The following is a 27,974-nucleotide window of genomic DNA, read 5'->3' on the forward strand; positions in this document are numbered from 1 at the left end:
TATTAGGAACTGCATTAGTATTGTCCCTGTAGTCTTTGTTGATATTACATATGCTTCTGACAAAAAAGTTGTGCAGCATTAATAACGATATCAATGGTCCAAGTGCTACACTGGCTGCTGAGCATTTTTAAGTGCAAATAGTCTGTTGAGCACCAAATGAAGCCACCTTATCCCTTTAGTGTTTAAACCGGTTATATCCGGCCCGAATATTCTACTCATTTTATGCTCAAACTGGCCAGAACCAGTATCTCACACCTACCCTGCAATGTAATTCTAAAAATACACAATTACATCTTTCAAATCTTGAAGCTACAAGATAATACCAGATTAATTTTTTTTTAATGTAAATGAATAAGGATTACTTATGACATATTAATTTAAATGCTAAAGGGTTAATTGTGTTTGCTGCAATAACCACCGGAATGTTGAATAATTGTGGTGTAGTCTGGATGATGAAACAAACATGACTTGGCATGACTGCCACTACTCAGCACTATATAGTGCTAAACATTGAAAAACATGGGCTTGGAACAAGATGAAGTTGAGTGGGTCTGAGATGCACACTGATGGACCACTCTCACATTGTTTGATTGGTTAATTCTGTTTGCACAAAGTGAACCAGAGTTATTTAACACAGCTGCTTTGTGGAATGATTTATTGAACATTAAAAAAAAAGGTTAAGGTAGTAAATAAACTCCTACTGAAAATCCAGATGGAGGGGCCCTAAGACAGATGTGTATGGTTATATTTAACTAATATCTGGTATCTCTTGCTGCTCTATGGATGCTACAAACAGATTGACTTACCTTTACAGTATATCAATAAGTGGAGAGGTAGTAACTGTACTTGGGGCCAATCATTTGCTTCTGGAAACAGCCCAGGCACTGCCAACCTATACAACATAAACACTTTTATAATATAAATGACATTATATTTCTTCAAATTTGATAAGCTTTGAAGACAGTAAAGTAATGACCCTGTAGATATAGCATATCCTTTAGATTTCATACTTTATTTGCTCTTGATTTGTCTGTTCTCTTGTGACTGATGTAAACTAAAAGTCAAATGATAACAAGAGCACCCAGAGAGTGCAAACCTCCGGCAAGGCAACACCTACGTCCTCTCAATGATTAGCCAGATGGGATTTTTAAAAAGAGAATATCTGAAATAAACTTGACTGCTCTCAAAAATTAAGTAAAAAAAATTGGAAAAATAATCCAGAATTCTTGTTCAGTACCTGATTGATCCCAAAATCTAATCAGTTCATGCTAGTCATGAGGCCAAACATCCCTGAAAGTTTCATCCGAATCCATCCAGACATCTTGTCCACAGACAAACAAACAAACACAACTGAAAACAATGCCTCCACCTTCGCTAAGGTGGAGGTAATAAGTATTTAGACCAGTCACCAAGAAGTCATTGATTTTTGTGAACCTAATTATTGAAATCAAAGGAAAATTTCTTGAAACAATTATTTTATTAATCTTTTTAAGGATTCTTTATTGGTTCCCAATGTATATCTCTATATTTGGTGGTTTGGAGATGTAGCTTCTTCAGTGTCTAGTTTTCTTATACTGGTATAAGATAGATAGATTTTGGAAAAGTTGGGCATTTATATATTGTTGCAGTGTATTATTTGACAATTAGATGACCATTTAATCATGAAACTGAAGTTATATTGTTAACCAAGTGGACGGAATCAAGCTGCTTTTTTGCTCTCCCCAGTAATATATTATTCAGTGGCTGTAGCAAGTGTTGAACTCTTGACCATGAGATCAGAAGCTGCAAGGCTTAACCTTATTGTCATCCACTGAAGTAATAAAATGGGTAACTATTAAGTGGTTGGTTAAATAAGGATGAGAAGCAATTGAACACAGCCTTGAGCACCCCTTGTTTGAGTCATTCAATTTGTTATCCCCAGCTCAGTTTCATCCTTACTCAACAGTAAACGAAATTTAGCATTTAAACTTCTTAAGATAAAAAGCAAAAATATTTCCCAAAACAGACACTACCCACTAACGTAATTATGAAACATAATTATTTTTTTTTTGGTTTTAAATTCAAATATAAAACCAAAACAAAAAAAACAAAACAAAAGCCAACCCCATTGATAGGAGGAAAGAATTATATTCCAAAAAAAATATACAAAGTTAGATACGTTATTTAAGAGTAGTGTGGATTAGCATGTGGTGAGTTACAAGGTAAGTGATGTTTTTATGGATAAACCCTTGAGGACTATTTCAAATTTGGCTGAGATTGTCATGTTTAACAAACTAAACTGCACTTTTGCCTTATAGTTAAGAAATGCATTGTTTTTAGCTTTCTTTTGTCTGTTTGTGTGTATGTGTGAGTCTGTGTATATGTCTGACCACAATATATACTCATTCTTGTTAATTTTCGTGAAATATCACCTTGTTTCCAGTTTTACCCAGTGTTTTTTGTTGTTTTAATTAATTTGGTATTGCATTTCAAAGAGGTCACCACGTTAATTGCACATTACAAAAATTTTTTTAAAAAAGTAATAATTACACACCCAGCATGTATTTTTATACACCACATCCTCAACACACTCTTATAATTGCATGGTTTTCCACAAATTTATCATAATTATTTTGCATGCTTCACTGTTGTTCATAACAGTATTTATGGATTTGATTTCTATTGGAGAGAAAACATAGATCAGCATTTAGGATTATCTATACCATTTTTATAAAATGGTAATTAGTGTTTGTATTTATCAGGATATAAATTGATGTTTTAAAGGAAATTAGCTTTCTTTAATCAGATATCTTGATTTTTTTTTCGAACTGCAAGCATACTGGGTTTTTTGATACTTCTTTACTATAATAGATAAACTAACTAAAACTAAACACATCTTGTAAAGAATTTCATGTATGGATATTGATTTGTATGTACGTATGTATATATATGTATATATATATATATATATCGTGCTAGCACGGAAAACGGACGTTAAACGATGATGATGATATATATATATATATATATATATATATATAATTTTGTTGGGAAAATTGAGTCATTGCCAAAGTAGCTTGTTGAATAATTCATTGAAATAAAGAAAAAAGGTGTCCTGCTTGATAAATAATAATAATGATAATAAAAATAATAATTATTATTATTATTCACTTAACTTCTGATTTGTCTATGTCATGTCCTAGCTTCTTCCTGCAGCTTAGAAATGCAACACTTTTCTCAACACATGAGTTGTTCCAAGTATTGTTGCCAGCTGAATACTTCATATGAAGTTTGGTGTCCGTGGCTTTTGATGCCAGAATATTGCCCTCTTTCAGATGGTCCCAAGTGCACCAATCACAATAGGTACCACACTCAACTTTTGAGGCTCTCTGGATTCGTTCCATTTCCAATGCTAGGTCTTGATACTTCCCAACTTTCTTGCCCTCTGTCTTTATTATTATTATTATTACTATCATCATCATTCTTATTAAGGTGGCCAGACAAAATGCTTAGTAACATTTCATCTGTCTTTATGTGCCAAGGTTATCTTCACCCATCATCATTTTGTGGTCTATAAAATAAGTACCAGTCAGGTATTGGAGTCGATAGAATTGACTTCACAGTCATCAAAAACTGCTGGCTTTGTGCCGGAATTTGAAATCATTATTATCATCATTATTATTGTTGGGCGGTGAACTGGCAGAATTGTTAGCACACTGCGCGAAATGCTTAATGGCATTTCGTCTGTCTTCGGGTTTTGAGTTCAAATTCCACCGAGGTTGACTTTGCCTTTCATCTTTTCAAGGTTAATAAAGTAAGTACCAGTTACGCACTGGAGTCAATGTGATCTTCTAACCCCCTCCCAGCAAATTTCAGGCCTTGTGCCTATAGTAGAAAGGATTATCATTATTATTATTATTATTATCAAGGCAGAATTGTTAGCGCGCTGAACGAAAAGCTTAGCGGTATTTTGTCTGCCTTTACGTTCTGAGTTCAAATTCTGCCGAGGTCGACTTGGCCTTTCATCCTTTCGGGGTCAATTAAATAAGTACCAGTTACACACTGGGGCTGGTGTAATCAACTTAATCTCCCCTCCTCCAAGCTGCCCCTGTGTCAAAAATATGAAATCATTACTATTATTATTAATATTTTTCCACCTAAGTCAACATTGCCTTTCATCTTTTCGGGGTTGATAAAAGAAGTACCAGTCAAGTACCGAGGGTGATGTAATCAACTTACTCCCTCCTCTCAAAAACTGTTGGCCCTGTACCAAAATTTTAAACCATTATTATTATTATTTGGTATTAATTATTTTAAATTAATGCTGTTGAAATAGTGTACTTAAGAGTTCGATTTGAATGAGATTCCAGGAATGTATTTCATGATATGTCAACAATACGTTTTATAGAAGTTTTTTTTTTTTTTTTTAAATAATTCATTTTTCCCATTCAATACTTTTGGTTTGTTGATTGTTGCATGGGTTCTTTCTTTTAATTTTTCTGAAAGCTTAATGTTTTATTCCCACTTTAAGCCAGTGTTTTTCTCTTTCTGCACTTAGGGATGCTCAAAATTTTGTCAATCATCATCAAAACAAAAAAAAATCAATATGATTGTTCTTATTTGTTGTCATGAAAAGAAATAACAACAAAAATGTATTATTGTATTTTGTCTTTTTAGTGTTTTTAAATCTACTTATTTTCTTTACATTATTTATTTATAATCTTCAATTATAATTTTCAATTATTTTTACAAATCCTTCTTATTTTCATATGACAGAAGTTTCTCACAAATCTCTGGCATTTTTAAGTTTTGCTAGTATTTTACTTCAGTTTGTCTTCTTGAAGGTCATCAGTCACACACACATTATATGTTTTTGATGATTTTTGGTGTACCGATGTAAGTTGCTGTCTTCCTTAGTTTCAAAACTATGCTTGTCAAAGCGACTGTAATCAGTCGATCCATTTAGAATATATTTGCTTTGAGGTTTTAGAGATTCCCACTGGAATATACCACAAAGGTTATCTCTGACAACAATTGAATTCAGAAACAGTAGAGTTTGCATTAAAATTTGAAATATCACAGCTATGAACCATCTACTGTTACTAGCTTGATATAGTGTAATGCTAATAGTTATTAGCTATTCTTAACAGTTTTATGTCTATTTTATACTCTTGAAGAAGATGTCAAGCTGGCAGAAATATTGGGATCTCAGACAAAATGCTTAGTGGCATTTCTTCTGGTTCTTTATGTTCCCGGTTCAAATCCTCATGAGATCAACTTTGCCTTTCGTCTCTTAGTCAAATAATTGATTGTCCCCTCTTCTCAATATTACTGGCCTTGAAAAGGCAGTAAGCTGACATTATCATTAGCACATCAGACAAAATGATTAGTGGCATTTTGTCCATCTCTAAATTCTGAGTTCATATTCTTCTGAGGTTAACTTTGCCTTTCATCCTTTCAGGATCAATAAAATAAGTACCAGTTGATCACTGGGGTCAGTTTAATCAACTTAACCCCTTCTCCAAAATTGCTGGCCTTGTGACAAGATCTGAAACCAGCTTTTGTATCCTGTTCAGGGTGAATGTTGTGTATCAGTCACTTAACAAGCCATGAAAGCTGGGTAACTGGCCTCATGAGTCCAAGGGCTCAAGATAAAAAAATTTTTTTAATAATAATAATAATAATAATAATAAAATGCTCTACAAATCAGAGGTTAGCCATGAGCTGTGGAATTTTTTCAATGAGTTCATGAAAGATCATGTACCATAAATGTTTGCTGACAATTTAGGAAAAAAATTCATGCCTTGTGGCTGTGGTAGAGTCTTATTCAGGATTAGCTGTCTGATTATTTGAAACCTGTCTTGAGTTGAACTTAGAACATGTTATTCTGGCCTCTTTCACTGCAAAATAATGTTATTGTAATAATGTAACTAGCATTCTTCATTTATTAATCTGAATTAAGTTTTCCTTTTGAACTATATTCCCCCGGTGTATATCTATAGCAGTTGTCTTGACAAATCGTGTGCATGGTGAACAGTGATATCAGTAAATAATTTGCTCACTGAAGTTACTAGAGCCACAAGATCTTGTTAGATTTATTAGTCCAGAGTGTCTTTGGCTGATAAGACACAATAATGTCAAAACACTGGATGTCCCAGACTCCCTTTATATTAAAGAATCAAGTGTATTATGAGCACACAATCATTTGAAAGGAGTTGTTCTCCTACCATGAAACGCAACAACGATTAGCATATTCCTGCTTGAATCTGCAGGTATGTATTAGGAACGAATATGCAAATCATCTATTGATGGTGAACTGGCAGAAATGTTAGCACGCCGGGCAAAATGCTTAGCAGTATTTCGTCTGCCATTACGTTCTGAGTTCAAATTCCGCCGAGGTTGACTTTACCTTTCATCCTTTCAGGGTCGATTAAATAAGTACCAGTTACGCACTGGAGTCAATATAATCGACTTAATCTGTTTGTCTGTCCTTCTTTGTCCCCTCTGTGTGTAGCCCCTTGTGGGTAGTAAAGAAATAGGTATTTTGTCCATCTTTACGTTCTAAATTCAAATTCTGGTGGGGTCAACTTTGCTTTCATCCCTTCAGGTTTGATAAAATAAGTACCAGTTGAGCACTGAGGTCAGTGTAATCAACTTAATGGCTCTTGAGTATGAATATAAATTACATCCCTCTGCCAGGAGCCAGTGTGGCAGAGGGGGCTCATCAAACCAGTAAGATCTCAAGCCATTACCTGGAAGGGGGAACATGAAGGGGCTGTCTAAACTGACTGCCATTTTTTTCAAAGCTAGCAAGTTTTGTGTGTGTGTGTTTCAATTTGAAAACTTGTGCATTGGTTTAGCAATTCATTTAAAGTCGAATTCCCCATTACCTCAAACCACTTGAATAACTGGTACCTGTTTGTTAGCCAGACAGACTCCAGTTTTGCAATAGTCATATGTCTTGTTAAAAAGCACAAAGCAAAAAGCTTTATCTTAGTTTGAACAGATGTAGTTAGTACAGCACTTTAACACTGTAGTCTTTACATCTCCTTAATTCCTTAATTTTTCCTCAGATGTCTCTTCTAAAATTTTTAATACTAGTGTTGCATGTGTATTTCTCTGAGGTATATTATTATTTTTAGTTGTTCTAATAAGTTTGTTTTATGAATAATTGAAATTTTTGCTTGTTTTTGTGTTCTTTATAATTTTTCTCACTCGTGTGTCTGTGTGTGTGTATGTGGGTATGTATTTTTCCCACCCCCATTCTATAAATTTGTATTTTTAGGCAATTAATATATAATTGTTTAAACAACTGGTTGTATATCTTATTTACATTTAGCCTTTATTGCATAAAATTAATATTCTTTTTCAGCTAAAAAAGATTATTATTATTATTGTTGTTGTTATTATTATTATTATATTATTATTATTATTATTATTATTATTATTTCTGCAAGAGATTGCATGCTATTTTATCTTAGACCCTTTATTTTCCCTATTCGATGGCCCTCCCCTTCCTCATCCCTGTTCCTTTACATATACACACACACACACAGAGATATAGATGTGCATACATTCACAAACATGCACCCATGCAAATTTAAGAAGAAATACTTTTATTTTATAATTCATTTTATTTTGTCTTTCACATATATACATAACTTTATTTTTGGTTTCATTCAAATCTTCACCAACACATTTAGACCCACTCCACGAGATTTGACTTTGTCAGCTTTTTTAACGATTTAAAAAAAACAAACAACCGACAACAGAAACAACAACTTCAACAATGATCTTGTATTAACTTATTTTTCAGAAGTTTCTCCAGGCCCGCCTCCTCCAGGTGAGCTGTGGTACCAACTGCTATTTATGGGTAGTCTTGTCTCTAGTCAGTGTTGTTCTGTTCGTACGTACATAGGGTGTTGTTGTTTAGTGCAAAATATTCTTGTCACCAGATGCATTAAGTAAAGCTGAAACCACCCTTCTTGCAAAAAAAACTCCTGCTTCATTGTGAAACCAGTCGACTATGTTTCTTATCTGTTGCTATACAACCCAAGTTCTCTTACTCAGTCTAGAAAGTTTATTTTGTTTCACTGTTGTTCGTTGTTTCATTTTTCATTTTTTTTTTTTAATGGTCAGAAGAAGAAGAAAATGAAAATATTTTTCTGCTTTTGTAAGTTAATTTTCTGAAATGCGTTGTTTCTAACACAATATGAAGTTTCCGGATTATGGAGCCGTTATTGCTTATTGACCTCATATTTCATATTTGTTTCTGTGTTCAACACCATATTTTGATTCCTCCATTCTTTGATTGCCTTATTATACATATAGCTATGTCTTGTGGCTGGTATGCAATTATACACACACACACATGAAAAAAATGATCAAGGACCTTTCTCAAACCAAAGGCTCATAAGATCGATTTCCCAAATTGTGTGGCAAAGGTCTGTGTACACACAATTACTTTGGGTTATTGCGTTTTTATAGCAGTGAAACCGTAAGGCTATATATATATGTGTGTGTGTGTGTGTGTGTTGATTATTGAATGACAAAGGAACCTGAATTATGTAAACAACTTAACTAGCTTACAGCTGTTTCTATTGTGAAAATTCACTCAGAGATGAGTGTTTGTGCATCATCTTATAGCTTCTTCAGAGCCATTAAAATGAAGTGTATGTTTATTTAAGAAAGCATTTAAATGCATAGAAATGATTACCTTTGGAACCCTGTATATGCATAAATAATATTATACATACATACATACATACATGAACACATGAATATATCTACATTTCTATGAAATGCAAAATTACAGCCATAAACTTATACACTCAAATGTGTATGTATATGCTTTATATGTATATCTAAATAAGAACAGGGTAACTGAAGGCTGTCTCTTGTCACAGTCTGATCAAAATGTGTTGAACAAAGATACATGTTATATAAGGTTATTAGACCAGAAATTTTTAATTACTTTTCCTGTTTTTGACAAATTATTCAATTTCTATTTTTAAAAATGTCTTCAACCCTTCTGTTACCATATTTCTGTTTAAATACAGTGCTTTTGTTTCAATTAATTTAAAAAATAATGAAGAATTTAGTAAACTAATTTTGTCATTATTAAACTGGTGTTTGAAACATAAACTGACATGAAATTTCGAGGGAGGGAAGGTTTTAATTTGGATCACTGTAAAAAGCAAGTTTATATCATAGAACCAAGGGTGATCTTGGTTGGCTTTGTATCAAAAGGGTTAACTCATCAAATGAAAATATTTGTTTAAATTTCCGTATTTTAGTTACATACAAAAGTATAAAAAAAAACATTTTCATTTTTCCTCTTCATCATCTTCATGAGTATTTTTTTTGTTTTTTGTGTAAAGTGCCTAGCGCAGGAGGTAGGTCCTTGCTAAATTGAGCCTGCAATGCCGTTTCCATTTGTGGCTAAAGATAATTGCTAATTCATTTCTCTTATGCTGCTGTTGCTCTTTATAACAATCATCATTGTCAAAAAATCACAACCATATATATATATATATATATTATATATATATATATATAAATAAAGTTTAAGCTTTATAAAAAAATAATTAATTTTCTGTTACAATTTTGAGTCCTTATTAGCTTTCTGGAAACTTATCTTCATATCTAATCTGGCATATGGCCAAATGTGGGAGTAGTTAGGAATCTAAATCGTAGGAGACAGACACACAACTTCACTTTTATATATAAAGATATGAAATAATCTACAATGTGTTGGTATATCTCAAGCAACATGGTTAGAGTATAGAATAGAATATTGTCTGTGTGGTTAAATACCATTAATAGGAGAGGCTACAACAGAAAGATTATGTAATAAAGTATAAGAATGTATGTATGCAACAAAGCCTCTATAAGCTAGAAACCCCTAAACCTCAAAGAAGCCCATCGTGTGTGTGTGTGTCCTTAACTCAACATTACATGATAGTTTTTAAATGACTGTTATTGTTTTCAATCTTTCCTGTAAACATGTCCAGCCATTTGGAAATATTACCTTGCTTGGAAACCAGTTGGGTTTGGCAACAGGAAAGGCATCCAATCATAGAAAATCTGCCTCATCAAATTCCACTTGACCCATCAAGCATGAAAAAGTAGATGTTAAAGTGATGATGGTGATGATGACTATAGAGTAAAATTATTCTGGTACACACATGCACACACACAATTTTATACTCTTACTGCCCTTCCATATGAATGAATTAACACCCTCCCCCTTTAATGATGCCATTCAGATTACCCACCTCTCACTGATTCTCTGTCATCATTCTTGAGGAACTAATTTCTTTTTTTATTTCTATCTTTTGTAACTTTAATTGATTTGAGTCAAATTTGTTTCGGATATTTGAATCATTAAAAATTGGAAACCTGCTTTTATGAGAGGTTGAATGAAGAGAATGGATAGAACTGAGAAGCTTGCTTTGGTTAAGCTTCTTTTGTTAAGAAGCTTGCTTTGCAACTGTGTGATTTCAGGTTCGGTCCCACTGCACAGCACCTTGGGCAAGTGTTTTTTACTATAGCTTTGAGCTAACAAATGCTTTGTGAATGAATTTGGAAACTGTGAAAGCCCATTGTGTGTGTGTTTTTTTTTCGTCACCACACTGCTTGATGACAGGTGTTGCTTTATTTACATCCCTGTAACACATTATTTCTCGACCATTTTTTACCTGTGGGACCCTTTTGATCCCTAATTTACTGGGATGGACCTCCTAGCCATTCATTATTTTAAAAATTACGTTTTTATAATTAAATATAATTAGGAACTGTATTAAAAAAAAGATTAAAATATTTGGTGTTTTGGAGAAGTATAAGCAATTTATTGCTCATAAATTTCAAAAATAAAATCCCTGTGGACCCCAAAGGATCAGGTGAAACTTGGTTGAGAACCACCAGTCTAAACAATGTTGACTCAATAGGGAGACCAGCTATCCAAATTGACAATAGTAAGGTAGCAGGTATGACTGAGGATATGAAAGCAAAGAAAGCATAGGTGTAGGAGTGGCTGTGTGGTAAGTAGCTTGCTTACCAACCACATGGTTCCAGGTTCAGTCCCACTGCGTGGCACCTTGGGCAAAGTGTCTTCTACTATAGCCTCAGGCCAACCAAAGCCTTGTGAGTGGATTTGGTAGACGGAAACTGAAAGAAGCTCATCGTATATATGTATATATGACAACCGATGCTGGTGTGTTTACGTTCCCATAACTTAGTGGTTTGGCAAAAGAGACCAATAGAATAAGTACTAGGCATCCAAAGAATAAGTCCTGGGGTCGATTTGCTCAACTAAAGGCGATGCTCCAGCATGACCACAGTCAAATGACTGAAACAAGTAAAAGAATAAAGCAGCATAGTCCATGACAAATAGTCACTGAGATAAAAACCACTGTTGTAAAGCATAGCTGTGTGGTTAAGAAGCTTGTTTTGCAACCATGTGATTTCAGGTTCAGTCCCACTGCACAGCACCTTGGGCAAGTGTTTTTTACTACAGCTTTGAGCTAACAAATGCTTTGTGAATGAATTTGGTTGTTGTGGACTGTGGAAGCCCATTGTGTGTTTTTTTTTCCTCACCACACTGCTTGATGACAGGTGTTGCTTTATTTACATCCCTGTAACTTAGCGGTTCAGCAAAAGAGACTGGTAGAATAAGTATCAGACTTAAAAACCAAGTACTGGGGTGAATTTGTTTGACTAAATACTTTGAAGCAGTACCCCAGCATGGCCACAGTGCAGTGTGTAAAACAAGTGAAAGATAGAACACAGTCATTTGCACAAGAAGAGCTAATAGTCAATGTCTAATATAGCCACATTGTCAACTGCTACAAGGGCAAAGGAGATACACTAGAGAGAAGAAACTGCCTCAGTAAACTTCCCTAAAAGTGGACATAAAATAATTGAATACAGTTCTGTATTTAAGAGATGAGGAATTACATACATTATTTACATTTGACGGATATTTGTTCTCATCTCGTTGTATATGAGTAATCTTTTTACCACCTTGTTTCACATTTATGTGTTTACTCCGGTGTATGTATATATATATATATATATATATATATATATATATATATATATATACATTCACATACACATCATGTTTGATGGCATGTAAGACGCACTTCATTTTTCCAAGAAATGTCTAAGAAAAATTATTCTCTGTGCAAAGTTGAGCTTCCCATAAACTAATATTACATACTTTAATGTACTACAAACTTTTCTCTTGAATATGCACTTTGGAAACTGAAGTCCATCTAACTATGTCCATGTGTCTTTTATGCCATCAAATAATACACACACACACACACAAAAGTGTTATGCTGTTTCTTTTACACACACACACGTGTGTGTGTGTGTGTAAAAGAAACAGCATAACACTTCTCTATGAGCAAAGCAAATATGTATTGCTTGAAGACCTATGGCCGAGTAACCCCATTGTCTCATAGTAGTTGTCTTCAATTGCTCTCTATCCTGTCCTCCTCCGCTACTCTATTCTAGCTATAATCAATTAACAAAGAAACAAAAGGTAATTTTCTTACCTTTTTTTTTCTTCCTGTTTACATTTTCATGATTTCTTTTGACAATGAATTGTGAAAAACGGTGTGCTCTGAGATAGCCTGATAGCATTCAAAAGCTTTCAATGTAGTTATGATGTTCTCTCTAAATGCAATTTTCATTTACACCTTTAGTTCTTCTTTTTTAAATTTTTTTTTTTAAATTTCACTTTCGCCACCATTTCCTTCTCCCACAATCTCTTATACTAAAATATTAAGTACCATATAAAAAAAAAACTAAACTAAACATCCCAAAACATCAATCCTGTGCTTCATAGGCAAATACAGCTGAAGACCGCAATTTTACCTCCCATCCTTCCAAGGGTGATGAATATGTATATGTATATATATATATATATATATAATAATAATAATAATAAAGGGTAAAATTAATTAATTAGTAATTAATTATTCCACCAAGTAGTATTCGGCATGTTAAAAGGACCATTATCGGTAAACTTAAACAATATTTTTTTTGTTATTATGAGTATAATTATAAAAAAATATTATATATATATACATATATATATATATATATATATATGGTACTGGTCAAATACTCGGACTGATATAATTGTCTGTTTCCATCCCCTGAATTTCTATCCTTGTTCCTATTTTAGAAATTACTATTGTTATTGCTGTTTGTAGAGAAGTGGTTGCTTTCCATTGGTCTTAAGAAGCTATGTGCTTAGTTGCCTTATGTCTCTTCTTTAGTAATCAACAGTTGTACCATAATCGTTATCTTGGAAGATATACCTCTATGTATGTGTGTATGTACGTAATATATATATATATATATTATATGTACATGCATGCATGCATTAAAATTAAATACACTTATATGCGTAGTAATCTCACTGCAAATTGTTTTTTTTGTTCTTCTTATTGCTTTTGAGTTTGGTTGTTATTTTTATTATTATTATTATTATTTTCTTCTCGTGTCAGTCATTGTATAAAGTGAAATTGGATACTGGGTGTCAGAGTAGCTTGGCGGTTATGTTCGTAGCGGAGCTTTGTGATAGCAATTAAAACAAAAACAACTGTGATTCCATGCTATAACTATGGCAGTTATGAGAATAGTTACTTATCTAGAACATGAATTCATTTAAAATTGATAAGATTTCATTCTTCTCTCTCTCTCTCTCTCTTTCTCTCACACATACACAATCCATTGACAGATTATAAACCTCAGCTGTACATCAAATGTTTCATGTATTTATGGTGGATACTCTTCCAAATATTTCTCAAAATGTTAGTTAACACTTAGTAATAAACTAGCAGTATCGCCCGGCGTTACTAGGGTTTGTAAGGGAAATAACTATATAAGCATTTTTAGAGATGTAAAGTATAATAGCCATCTCAATATGGCTAACCACAAAGGGGGGTGTTACTGTAGCTTTTTACGTTCTGAGATTTAATAATACATTTTTAGAGAGTTACTTCCCTTATATAATAGCAAAAAAATGCATTAAAAATGGGGAAAAATGATGGTAAATTTTTTTTTAAATCGTAGACTCATCGTAGACGCACGCTAATACCCAGAAGGGCTCGATATGAACCACGACTATAAGATACCTGCTTTTGGTTACACTGCACCGCAAAATGTGGGAGTAGTTAGGAATCTAAATCGTAGGAGACAGACACACAATTTCACTTTTATATATAAAGATACTCTTCATGTTATATAATTTAGAAAGATTTGAATTTCATTTCATATAGATACAGGTAACAAACCGAATTGCCAGAGAGAGAAAATTAGTCTCCTTTGTAGAAGTTTTATTAGTTTACATCTGATAATATACCTTTGATGTTGCTAATCAGCAGATTTGCAATATTTTAATCTATTTTTTATATAAATATTTTTCTTTTTTTTTTCTTTTAGTTTTAGCTTTTATATTTGTTCATGTTTATCTTAAGATGAGTGTTCCTAATTATTCAAACGCAGATTTCTTCATGTAAAAATATGTACATGCATAAAATGCTTGGTCACATACACATGTAAGTGACCAACATTTGGTACTGTGCAAAAGCTAGTATAGGAATTGCATGTACACTCTGTGTGTGTGTGTGTGTAGCTTAGCAAAATGTTTAAGTTCACTTCAAAATCTTGTACCTGCTTTAATCCCTGACATCTTGAGCATGGGTCTTTTACCTATAGTCTTTATGTTTACATTGTACAAGGGTAGAAATAATAGAGAAACAGTCAATACCTTTACATTTTGAGCTGAAAATTCTTGCCAGGATAATTTTGGCATTTCATGCTCCTGGGATCATTAAAATAGATACCAATAGGATTTTAATCAGGCAAGTGTCTTCTGCCATAGTATTATGTCAGTCATAGCTCACTAACAAAATTTGATAAAAGGAAACTGTATAGAAGCCCATGAGACGGACCATACTTGTTCATGGGTGATAGATTTAACCCATTACTCGGTCAAATGTAATGCTTATTTATTCATACTGTTTTGAACTTATGTATTATTTCATAGTTATGTGATTTTGATGATCTGATTGTTTATTCTTAGAATGACATTGTAGGGTAGGTGTGAGAGACCAAATGTGGCAGTTTGAAAATAAAACAGATACAATATTTGGGCTTGATATGGTCAGTTTAAATCCTAAAGTGTTAAGCTGTCATCCAGTTTAGCACCACCTCCTGGCCCTTGAAAGTGGTTTAGTAAAGTCCATTGTATTTGAAGAAATTGAGCCATATCTTTGGTTTTAGAATAACTTCTGGTTTTCCTCTCACCAGTCTTGGAAGCCCTAAAAAGGCCATAGGTACAGTGATTGGTAAATCCTCTGATTTACCAGATTTACCAGTGATTGGCAGCTATATGCTGGTTTTTGGTAATGAGATTGTGTAGAAAAACATGAATGGCATGATGTGTGAAGAGGGGGTGGTAAGAAGGAGACAGGATAATGGAAGTTAGGAAAAGTGATGCATATTAACAATTAGTGAAGGTGTAGTGTGTGTGTGTGTGTGTGTGTGTGAGAGAGAGAGAGAAATGAAGGATATCAATAAAGATAAGAGAATGGGGAGAGAAAGAGTGTGATGGCTAGTAGCATGGTAGAGAATATGCTGGACATTGAATATGAACAGTGCACAAGTGTTCATGTTAGAGAGGAGAGGTAGAAATAAAAAGGCTGATTATGATGAAAAGAGTGTGAGATTGGATACAAGTAGATCCGGCATCATCCCTTGCTACACAGATGGTGTAATACAGTGGTAGAGGGGAGAGGTTGAGTGTTAGATATGAGGGGAACTAAGAAAAAGGAGGAGAGCAGAGGTTTTATTTAAGAGGAGCTTAGTAGGCAAGATACATACTCTTTTACTCCCTCTTTTACTCTTTTACTTGTTTCAGTCATTTGACTGCAGCCATGCTGGAGCACCGCCTTTAGTCGAGCAAACCGACCCCGGGACTTATTCTTTGTAAGCCCAGTACTTATTCTATCGGTCTCTTTTGCCAAACCGCTAAGTGACGGGGACGTAAACACACCAGCGTCGGTTGTCAAGCAATGTTAGGGGGACAAACACAGACACACGAACATGCACACACACACACACACACACACATATATATATATATACGACAGGCTTCTTTCAGTTTCCGTCTACCAAATCCACTCACAAGGCATTGGTCGGCCCGAGGCTATAGCAGAAGACACTTGCCCAAGGTGCCACACAGTGGGACTGAACCCGGAACCATGTGGTTGGTAAGCAAGCTACTTACCACACAGCCACTCCTGCGCCTAAAATACATGATGTATTTTATATTATACATCCTAGCCGTCACATTTTACATCTGTTTTTCCATGTTTAGGTGAATCTTCTGCAGCACTGCATATCACCACTTGTCACGGTTTGTTGTCGCTTCCTTGTGCGGTTCAGCTTCCTGAGAGCAGATTTAACCCCATATCTGTCTATCTTTGTGTACACACACACACACCGACATTTTAGCAGTGTTTGATTTCCATACACAAATTTATTATGGTGTAAACTCAAAGGTTTTACCATCATTTCACTTCTATATGTTTGTGACCATCCAGTATATCTAATTAAATTTTAATTTTAATTAGCTTACATATGCAATGATAGCTAAAATCTTAAGGTTTTCCTGTAGTTCATATGTAATACACACACACACACACACAACACACGTGCACAAAAGTGTTATGTTCCATTCAATTTTCCAGGCTAACATGGGTGGTGCAGGTTTTCTTAGGCAGTGTTTCATGGCTGGGTGCCCTTCCTTCCACTAACCCTATCCCTTTTAATCACTCTGACAAATAGGAACATATAAACCTATGTCTACCTTGAGTTACACCCCTAAAAAGTGAATTGTGCTGATGTGGTGTAGCATCATATAACAATTTGTATTGTATCTGATTTTGTCTCACTTCTTTACTTGTAGTCATTAGACTATGGCCTTGTTGGGGCACTGCCTTGAAGAATTTTTAATCATACAATTCAACCCCTGTACTTATTTTTATTTTAAGCCTGGTAGTTATTCTGTTGGTCTCTTTTGCTGAACCACTAAGTTACAAGGATGTAAGCACACCAACACCTGTTCTCAAGTGGTGGTTGGGGACAAACACTGATACACACACATATGTTTATATGATGGGCTTCTTTCAGTTTCCATCTACCAAATCCACTCACAAGTCTTTGGTTGGCTCAAGGTTATAGTAGAAAACACTTGCCCAAGGTGCCATGCAACGGGACTGAACCCAGAACCATGTGGTTTGGAAGCAGTCTTCGTACCATACAGCCACGCCTAGTCCTAGAGATTGTATTATAGTGTAATAAAGTACTACACCAATGGGCTAATGCTCTCATCTTCTAAATACAATGATCATACACATAAGCTCTCTCTCTCTTGTGTATGTGTGTGTGTGTGTGTGTGTGTATGAGTGCATATGCCGTAATACATTAAGTTTCTTTTTATATTTCATCATTTTAGCTTTATTTCTCAAACATGAACTGCAGTTCCTGTAATTACTCAAATGTCATTTTAGAGAGAAAAAAAAAAAAAACATTTCGTCAATTGATAGTAACTAAAAGTGATTACTGGGTAAAATGAAAATATTTCATACTTTGTTATTTCCACAGATAAAAACAAAAAAAAAACCCAACAAAAATTAAATTAAAATAAAGAAAAAACTATTGATGATGATGACGATGATGATGATATTAATAATAATAATAATAAGTTTTTGCTGTTTTCCTGTTGAACTTGAATAGTTTCAGTGGTTAGGCTTAGCCTTCTGTCTTCCGGAACCATCCACCCTCCGATGCATTTGCCAACTGCTGATAACGTTACCAAGTTTTTGCTGTTAGTCTCACAATACGTTCCAATACATAAACATACACATATGCACACATACATACATACATAAATGCATGGACATGTGGACTCACAAATAAACATACACATATAGACATGCATGTAAAATACCCACACAAATTACACAATCACTCACGCATTTACATTTACTCACACTCGCATACACACTAACACACGTGCAAATATATGTCTAGAAATGCTTGCCTCTCTTGAATGTTATACAAGATACATTTTTTTTTTTTGGTCAGTATAATTTGATTCAGAATTGTTTTTTTTTTGTTTTTTTTCCACACCCCTCTATTTTTTTTTTCATACTTTCTCTCTCTCTCTCTCTCTCTTTCTTTCTCTTTCTCGCTCCTCTCCGTATTCCTCTCTTCCACCGAACACACATCTCCCCTCCCTGACAACCTTTCATTTTTAGTGTTTTATATTTGTTGATGCCTTCATTTTGTCTTTAGTTAAGTTGAATTTTGGCTTGATTTGCTGTGACTCGCAGGGGGTAGTCTGACAGGAAGCAGTGGGAGTGGGAGTGGAACTGGAGTCCTGAGTGGAATTTCTGGGAGAGCGGCAGGACACAAACCAGGGATGCCGCAACAACAGCCAACCATTGACATGTTGGTAAGCCCTGCTGTTTTTTGTCTTTTAATTCTCTCTCTCTCTCTCTCTCTCTCTCTCTCTTCTCTCTCTCTCTCTCTCTCTCTCTCCTCTCTCTCTCTCTCTCTCTCTCTCTCTCTCCTTTTTTGTATTCTGCTTATATTTGTTTTTCTACATATTTTGAAACCTTACATAATGTTAGTAACAATTATAATTATATTACTTATAATTCTCTGTGTTTGTTGATTGGTGGAATTTGTTAGATCATTGGACAAAATGCCATATTATTTAGTTATAGTCCTTTACATTTTGAGGTCAAATCTTGCCGAAGTCAGCTTTACCTTAGATCCTTCCATGATGGATAAAATAAACTATCAGTCAGGTACTGGAGTCAATATAATCAACACTTCTTTCCTCTGTGTTTTCTGACCTTGTGCCTTTGTTGCAAATTATTATTATTATTATTATTATATTAAGATGATGAGCTGGCAGAATCATTAACACACCAGGCAAAATGCTTAGTGGTATTACACCCATCGCTACGTTCTGAGTTCAAATTCCACAATGGTCGATTTTGTCTTTCATCCTTTTGGAGTCAATTAAATAAGTACCACTTACTCACTGGGGTCAATGTAATCGACTTAATCCCTTCCTCCAAATTTGAGGCTTTGTGTAGAAAGGATGATTATTATTATTATTTTTATTATTATTATTATTATTATTATTATTATATTATTATTATTATGTGGAGGCGCAATGGCCTAGTGGTTAGGGCAGCGGACTCGCGGTCGCAGGATCGCGGTTTTGATTCCCAGACCGGGCGTTGTGTGTGTTTATTGAGCGAAAACACCTAATAGCTCCACAAGGCTCCGGCAGGGGGTGGTGATCCCTGCTGTACTCTTTCACCACTCTTTCTTCTATTGGCCTGCTCGCTTAGCCAGCGGGGTGGTGTCATTCAAAGGCTAAAACAATGCGAACGCATTGTGACCAGCGATGTGTAACAACATCTGATGGTCTGGTCGGTCACGTGATTATTATTATTATTATTATTATTATTATTATAAGGTGGCAAGTTGGCAGAATTGTTAGCGTGCCAAACAAAATGCCGTGTGACTTTTCTTCCAGCTTTACATTTTGAGTTCAAATTCTGCTGAGGTCAACTTTGCCTTTCATCGTTTTCATGTTGATAAAATAAGTACTAGTTGAGCTCTGAGGTTGATGTAATCGACTAATCCCCTCCCACAAAATTTCAGGCCTTGTACCTGTAGTAAAAAAGATCATCGTTATTATTAAGAGTGGTTGACTGGCAGAATCAGCAATGTCAGACTTGTTATGGTATTAATATAAAGCCCTTTACATTTCCAGTAGAAATCTTGAAAATGTCAACTGCTTTTAATTGTTCTGGGTAAAGGCCACACATTGAGAAGTGGTTGGCATTAGGAAGGGCATCCAGCTGTAGAAACCAATCCAAATCAGACTGGAACCTGGTGCCGCTCTCCAGCTTTTGAGCTCTGGTCAAACTGTCCAGCCCATGCCAGCATGGAAAATGGATGTTACCGGATGATGATGATGATGATGCGTCAGTAATATGAGGTTCCTTTTGAGTACTGCTATTTATCTCTGCCACTAGATCATTCTCTCCCCATCTTCTAAATATGACTATCTGTATAGCTTCTCTACAACATGAAACCTGCTCTTTCCCCTTCTCTCATACTTTTAACCCCTCATCCCACATCATTCATCATCATTGTTCGACTGTGGTTGAGACAATGGAATTTACTGTTACGCCAGACTTCACGGTCCATCATAGCATTACGGAGGTCCTGTTGCTGGATGTCTGTACCCCTGGAGATTACATCAGATTACATCTCACAGCATACCCCACCCTTTTAATGTCCACGTTTCATGCTAGGAGAGGTTAGAGGATTTAACAGGATACAAGGAATCCAAGGACTGCGTTGTGCTCCCTTATCTTTCTTGGCATGCTTTCTATGGCTCGATGCCCTTCTTAATGCCAACCCTCTCACAGTATCTACTGGACATGGTTTTTCTTTGTGCCGCCAGCACTAGTGAGGCTACCAGACCCTCAGAATATGATGAGCAGAGGCAGACATCACAAATGCATCCTATCGAATTCTGTAATGACTCTGCCACTTTTCCAAAAATAAAAAAATGCCAATTAATAACAAGGTTGTTAATTATTAATTAATAATATAATATTCTAGCAGTGGTTTTCTTTGGTTTGTTTTGTTTTTATGTTAATGTATTTCTGCTTCTGTGTAAATGTAAAATAAAAGGATGTTGTTTTTTATGTTTTTGCTATCCCTTAGGAGGGTCAATAACAGAAAATAAGAAAAATTGGAAAACAAAGTTTTTTTTATGGTTAACATTTTGATTTGTTTTTAGTGTTTATTTTAAATATTAAAAATGTCTTAAGATGAATCATAGTCCAGAACAGGTATTAAAGCACTCACACTCAATATATTTAATGTTAAATAAGTGACATCCATCATTTCCAATCTTCTATGAAAACATGTCTGCTCATGGGAAAATATTACCTTACTTAAAAACGGGTAATGGTTGGTGACAGAAAGAGCATCCAGCTGTAGAAAACCTGCTTCAGCTAATTCCATTTGATCCATGCAAGCATGGAAAGGGGACATTAAAACGATGATGAGATAGTCGAGCCAATAAGGAAGTCTCCAAAGTGGTTGCTTAGTCTGTTAGAAATAGCAGTCAAATTTCACTCCCATTTAACAAGAAAAGAAAAGGACACATTTGATAAAGTTGAGTCAGATACATTTTATCTGAGAAGAAAGACAGACAGGTTACAGCTGAAGCATGTTTGGTCATTGGTTTTCTCAATCAGGGATGATGTGAGCCAAAACAACAATAATGTCTTAAATGTTTTAATATTTCAGTTAATTATTTTAAGGACGTCTGAAATCATTTTCAGTGAGGCTTCCTCACAGTTTTCACTTTCTAAACTAGAATGGATAGCAATACATCCAAAATGTTATCTTGCAATAAAAATGCTCAGAAATGGAGAAGGATCTCTTCCCATCTCTTTCTCTTTGTACTTATTAAATCATACAAGCGGTGTGCCCTGGTGACCAGTTATTAAAAGGGAGGCAGTTACTCCTAGATAAATCAAACCAGAATTAGAATTTTGAATTCTAAATCAAGAAACCTGGAAGAAGATGCATTGCTGTATGATGGTAACTCATGGCGGCAAACTGGCAGAAATGTTAGCACACCGGGTGAAATACTTAGCAGTATTTCGTCTGCCATTACGTTCTGAGTTCAAATTCCGCCAAGGTCGACTTTGCCTTTCATCCTTTCGGGGTCGATTAAATAAGTACCAGTTACGCACTGGGGTCGATGTAATCGACTTAATCTCCTTGTCTGTCCTTGTTTGTTCCCTGTATGTTTAGCTCCTTGTGGGCAATAAAGAAATAAGAAATAAGATCATCATAAAATTTTAAAATTGTAGGTGTAATACTTTGCTTTTTCTTTTCTTTTTTCCCATTTTTTTGTTTTTGTTGTTGTTTGTATTGTGTCTGCTAGATTATAATTCTAGACCCGTAACAAAAACAGTTGATTACAGTGTTTCCGGAGCATGGCAGAGAATAAATTAATAACTGTTTATTGAATGTGTGTTTGTATCCATATTAGCCTGGCTTCTGTCCTTTGAACTGTCCAGCGTTGGAGGCCCTACCAAGAGCTTGCCCTCTGCTGGCATAGGTCACAGGGTCATTGAAGCACTCATGCCCCCACACTGCAATGAGGACTGGACCTTGATGTAGAACATGGGGTTTTAACCATAAACAATCTTCATAACAAAATTGATGGCATAACTATCATTCCCATCCCTAATCATCAATTTTACACTCTAGTTTTCACTTGTAAAACTCTCTAAATTGGCCATGCCAGGCGTGACCTTAACAGAGGATGCTATCAACAAAACGTGATGCCATATGACCTAGTGGTTAGGGTATTACATTCATGATTGTAAGATTATAGTTTTGATTCTTGAGCCAGGCGGTGCGTTGTGTTCTTGAGCAAAATGCTTTATTTCATGTTACTCCAGTCCACTCAGTTGTAAATAAGTTTCAACAATAACTGGGAAGTTAACCTTGTGATGGACCAGTGTCCTGTACAGGAGGGAGTGTTTTAATCTCAATCGCATATACATTTTTGGAAACTGGATTAACCCTTTAGCATTTAAACCGGCCATATCCGGCCAAAAGTATTCTGCCTGTTTTATGTTCAAACTGGCCAGATCTGGTCTCTCACACCAGCCCTACAATGTCGTTTTAAAAATTAACAGCTACCTCATCAAAATCTCATAGCTACAAGATTAATGCATGATTAGTTCAAAACAATGTGGGTAAAAAAGCGTTAATTTTGGCAGAAAAATGCGAACACTAAAGGGTTAAGCTCCAGTCTTAGGAGTCCTAAGGCTCATCACGACAGACAGCTATGAACCAAACTGATATTGATGTTTCCAGGACATCAGTTGCTGTTAGTGTTACCCATCCTGTTTACAGTATCTCAACAGGAGGGTTTGAGCATTGAACTACATAATGAAACACTTGTTTCTTCTGTAGTATCCCTACTGGTTACATTAGCCAGCCATGCATAGCTAAGTGGACTGAACAATGATCTATCTCTCCTGATGACATTTGACTTACAGTGGTACAGTCCATCTAAAGGCGGCGAGCTGGCAGAATCGTTAGCATGCAGGGCGAAATGCTTTGCGGTATTTCGTCTGCCGCTGTTCTGAGTTCAAATTCTGCCAAGGTCGACTTTGCCTTTTATCCTTTCGGGGTCGATTAAATAAGTACCAGTTACGCACTGGGTCAATATAATCAACTTAATCAGTTTGTCTATCCTTGTTTGTCCTCTCTGTGTTTAGCCCCTTGTGGGTAGTAAAGAAATAGGTACAGTCCATCTAATTATAAATGGTTACTTTTGTGAGCTAAATTTCTCTTGTGTATGTTATATAGCAACTATTGAAGCTATGTATTGTTTGGCAAATGTTTCATTCACTTACAGCCATCATCATTTGTCCATTTTCCATGTTGTTATGGGTTGGACAGTCCATCACAATTTGATTTAGTTCTTGTTTGGAGACCTCTTAGATAGGTCAAAGAACCAAACCTCACTTGGACGTCTCAGTTTTAGTACTGTTTCTATGACTGAATGCCCTTCCTAACACCAACCACTTTACAGAGGGTACTGGGTGCCTTTCATTACAGCACCAGCATCAGAGAAGTAGCCATTCTCTTGAACCTACAGTCTTGAGGTCAAAGTTTTTCATGAACAAAACTTACAATAGATTAGTGTATTATCTAGTCTAGAGTTGAGCTGCCATAATGCTCACCACATCATGATACTTTCTCATAACTACAGTAAATGGAAAATAAAGTGTCCACACTAAACGATGATGGTTTACTTCTTTGTTATTGCTACCATTATTATTAATATTGTTATTTTTATTGTCTGTGTTATAGGAGTATCCTTTTTTCACCATGAAAACCTTTCCTCCTGCATTCATTGTTCACTTAGGAGGTGTTGTGTCAGCAAAATCTGTTAAATTGCTGGATAAAATTCATAATCCTGGTAAGTTTCAAATGGTTTCAGCTTAGTTCTTTTTTTTTTTAATCTCAAAATATAATTTTGCCTCTGAGATAAAATGAACATATACATACATATAGGCGCAGGAGTGGCTGTGTGGTAAGTAGCTTGCTAACCAATCACATGGTTCCGGGTTCAGTCCTACTGCGTGGCATCTTGGGCAAGTGTCTTCTGCTATAGCCTTGGGCCGACCAAAGCCTTGTGAGTGGATTTGGTAGACGGAAACTGAAAGAAGCCTGTCGTATATATGTATATATATGTATGTATGTGTGTGTTTGTGTGTCTGTGTTTGACCCCTAGCATTGCTTGACAACCGATGCTGGTGTGTTTACGTCCCCGTCACTTAGTGGTTCGGCAAAAGAGACCGATAGAATAAGTACTGGGCTTACAAAGAATAAGTCCCGGGGTCGATTTGCTTGACTAAAAAAAAGGCGGTGCTCCAGCATGGCCGCAGTCAAATGACTGAAACAAGTAAAAGAGAAAAAAAGAGAAAGAGAATACACACACATATTTTGTTTTGCTTTTGCTAAATGTCTAAAACTCAAAATGATTCGTTAGTACAACGGATTCTAGGACAGCCAATGTTTTGATTGACATTGTTGTGTCTCACACCTCCCAGAGGCATCCCAGACTGATGAAACCAACAAGAATTCGAAGCTCTTGTTCATAACTTCTGCAAATAAACAGTTTCCTGATTCATGCTGATATTTACCAACCAATAATAAATCCTCTTTTGCATGGTGAACAGCAAGAATGGAAACAATAACTTGCATTTTTATTTTTAATAAATTCTGGCATGTTCAAGTGTGAAGACGCTAATTGCCATTGTGTTCATAATGCTAATGGGTCGAGTGTGTTTTGATCACACATTTGTTACAAAGTACTTATTCTCTTATGATGAAACACAACAGTGATTAGCATATTCACAGTTGAATTTGCCAGAGCATATTAAGAATAAATATGTAGGCACGTAAAAAACACCATTTGAGCATGGCCATTCCCAGTACCGCCTGACTGGTCCTCGTGCCGGTGGTATGTAAAAGCACCCACTACACTCTCGAAGTGGTTGGCGTTAGGAAGGGTGTCCAGCTGTAGAAACTTTGCCAGATCAAGATTGGAGCCTGATGCAGCCATCTGGTTCGCCAGTCTTCAGTCAAATTGTCCAACCCTTGCTAGCATGGAAAGCAGACGTTAAACGATGATGATGATCATCATCATCATCATTTTGATTCTTGCACATGACAATTTATTACCAATTAAAGGCGGCGAGCTGACAGAATCATTAGCATGCCGGGCAAAATACTTAGCAGTATTTAATTTGCCGTTACAGTCTGAGTTCAAATTCTGCTGAGGTCAGCTTTGCCTTTCATCCTTTTGGGGTTGATTAAATAAGTACCAGATGCGCACTGGGATTGATGTAATCGATTTAATCTGTTTGTCTGTCTTGTTTGTCCCCTTTACATTTAGCCCCCTGTGGGCAATAAAGAAATTTATTACCAATTAGCAGTTATCAGCATGAATCAACAAATAATTTGCTTGCTGAAATTATAAACAAGAGCCACAAATTCTTGTTAAATTCATTAGTCCAGGATGCCTTTAGCTGACGAGACGCCACAATGTTGAAACACTGAGTGTCCCAGAGTCCATTTATGCTAAGGAATCAAATATGTTATGAGCACATTCATTATAAAGAAGTTGTTCTGTGATGAAACAGCAGGGATTAGTATATTAACATTTGAATCTGTTGGATTGTATTAAGAATAAATATGAAAGTCATTATTTTGGTTCTTGCTCTTCACTGAACAGGTGATGATCTTTTAAGAATTATCTATTATAATGTTATTGTCCACTAAGAACTTGGGTATTTCATCAATTGTCTGTTGAAGTAAGCAATGTGTTTGCTTTGTCTTGGAGCATGTATACCAAAGTTTTAATTCATCTTGATGTTTAGCAAGCTTCTTAATGCACCTACATCTGTGACTATATAGTAATTTATGTAACAATAAATATTAGGTTAACAGTACAAAGTGTTCTTCTACATGTTTTATATTATTTTCCTTTTTATTTTTTCCACCCACTTTTAGATGAACCTGAGACGAGAGATGCTTGGTGGATTGAAATCCGTACCGAGATCCGTTCTCATTGTCGTTCAATGGGATGTCATGCTGTGATAGGTTACAGTGAAATGTCTTCCATATGGTGAGCTTCTTATAATCTGCATGTCTCTGCATTCTTTATCCTTCTCATATGCTCTCACTCTCCATATTTCCCTGCCTATATATAAATCATCATCATCATCATCGTTTAACGTCCGTTCTCCATGCTAGCTTGTAAATAGTAAGTGATTACTCCAAACATTTACCAGTTTGTTCTTGGTTAGGTATATATAAAAAGAATTAAAGGTAATGCTATGCCACTTCATAATAATCCTTATTATAGTTCTATATTTAAGAGATGAGGAATTATGTACATTATTTACATTTGACGGATATTTGTCCTCATCTTGTTTGTTGTTAACACGTTTCGGCTGATGTATCCTCCAGCTTTCATTAGATATCTTGGGGGAAATTTCAAACCTGGGTTCTCATTTCTAAGGTATTTTTTTATTGTTGTTCACTGCCTGGAATCGAACTCGGAATCTTGGGGTTAGTAGCGTGTGCTTTTAACCACTACGACATATGCCCGGGCATATGGCATAATGGTTAAGAGCATGGGCTACCAACCCCAAGATTCCAAGCAGTGACCTGAATAATAATAATAATATCAAAAAATACCTTAGGAATGAGAACCCAGATTGATGAAATCATAAGGTAGAGCTGTTGAGGGAGAACCATAAGTATGGTTTTTTCCATCTATGGTTGTAGTCAGATTTAATTTTGTATCATAAAATTAAGACTAACTTTTCATTGTTGGTAGATACCTAAGCATACCAAGTTTCATATTTTGGAGAAAACTGTTTTAATTGATTTTACTATTCCATTCTTCAATTGACATTTTATTTCCTTTTTATCTGTCTGTGTGTGCATGTATGTGTGTATGTATGTATATATACATGCACACACACACACACACATGTTTTGTGTGTGTGTGTGTGTGTGTGTAAAATAACTTTTTAAAGAAATTGTATTCATCTATTTTTGTTTGGTTTTTGAATTTATTAGGTTTCCCTTCTTCAAGTGACAAATTATTTTATTTATTTTTAATTCATTCAGTTTTTTGGCTTTTTCTTTTTTACATTACACCAAGTTCCTTTACTTTTCCATTAAAAAAATTTTTTTTTCTTTTATTTATCACTTTCTTTTTTTTTTTTTTCCTTCTCCTCCTTCTTTTCATTTCAGTGATGAAGTAATTATTCTGTCAGCTATTGGCACAGCTGCTGTCATCAGCAGCAACATGGATGTACTGCTGCCTGTTGTCACACAGAAAGATACTGCTCCACTCTATCAGTCCACTGATAAGGTACCAGTGGAGAAGGAGAAGCTTTATGTTGATGTGAACTTGGCAAATCAAATGTCACAGAATAGGTAAGGCTTCCTCACTCCCACACACACTTGCATTACAACTTATTTATCTATTTTTGCTAATTACTCTATCATTTGTGCCAAGTTGCCTACGTTAGAGTGGCGTACTCTCTTTTACTCTTTTACTTGTTTCAGTCATTTGACTGTGGCCATGCTGGAGCACCGCCTTTAGTTGAGCAAATCGACCCCAGGACTTATTCTTTCTAAGCCTAGTACTTATTCTTTTGGTCTCTTTTGCCAAACTGCTAAGTTACGGGGACGTAAACACACCAGCATTGGTTGTCAAGCGATGTTGGGGGGAGAAACACAGGCACACA

The 27,974-nt window shown here is 35.4% G+C and overlaps 1 protein-coding gene and 1 long non-coding RNA gene across 5 annotated transcripts in view; one reads left to right on the top strand and one right to left on the bottom strand.

Annotated features, from left to right (window-relative positions):
- The window catches only part of LOC115213818, a 38,696-nt gene extending 25,975 nt beyond the window's left edge, over positions 1-12,721 (bottom strand). Inside the window, exons 1-2 of the long non-coding RNA XR_003881870.2 lie at positions 12,543-12,721; positions 807-892 (exon numbers count right to left, since the gene is read on the bottom strand). This is a non-coding gene — a long non-coding RNA (uncharacterized LOC115213818). The remainder of the gene's footprint in view (positions 1-806; positions 893-12,542) is intronic.
- Positions 1-27,974, top strand: part of LOC115213815 (C2 domain-containing protein 5) — a 107,716-nt gene that overhangs the window by 54,293 nt on the left and 25,449 nt on the right. For 3 of the 4 annotated variants that reach the window (XM_029782698.2, XM_029782696.2, XM_029782699.2), the window contains 5 exons: positions 7,796-7,822; positions 18,399-18,520; positions 24,013-24,121; positions 26,221-26,335; positions 27,475-27,660. In XM_029782698.2, coding sequence (XP_029638558.1) covers positions 7,796-7,822; positions 18,399-18,520; positions 24,013-24,121; positions 26,221-26,335; positions 27,475-27,660 — 559 coding nt within the window. The remainder of the gene's footprint in view (positions 1-7,795; positions 7,823-18,398; positions 18,521-24,012; positions 24,122-26,220; positions 26,336-27,474; positions 27,661-27,974) is intronic. The other variant, XM_029782697.2, reaches the window with a different exon arrangement.

The sequence above is a fragment of the Octopus sinensis genome, linkage group LG7, assembly GCF_006345805.1.
Source record: "Octopus sinensis linkage group LG7, ASM634580v1, whole genome shotgun sequence".
NCBI lineage: Eukaryota > Metazoa > Mollusca > Cephalopoda > Octopoda > Octopodidae > Octopus > Octopus sinensis.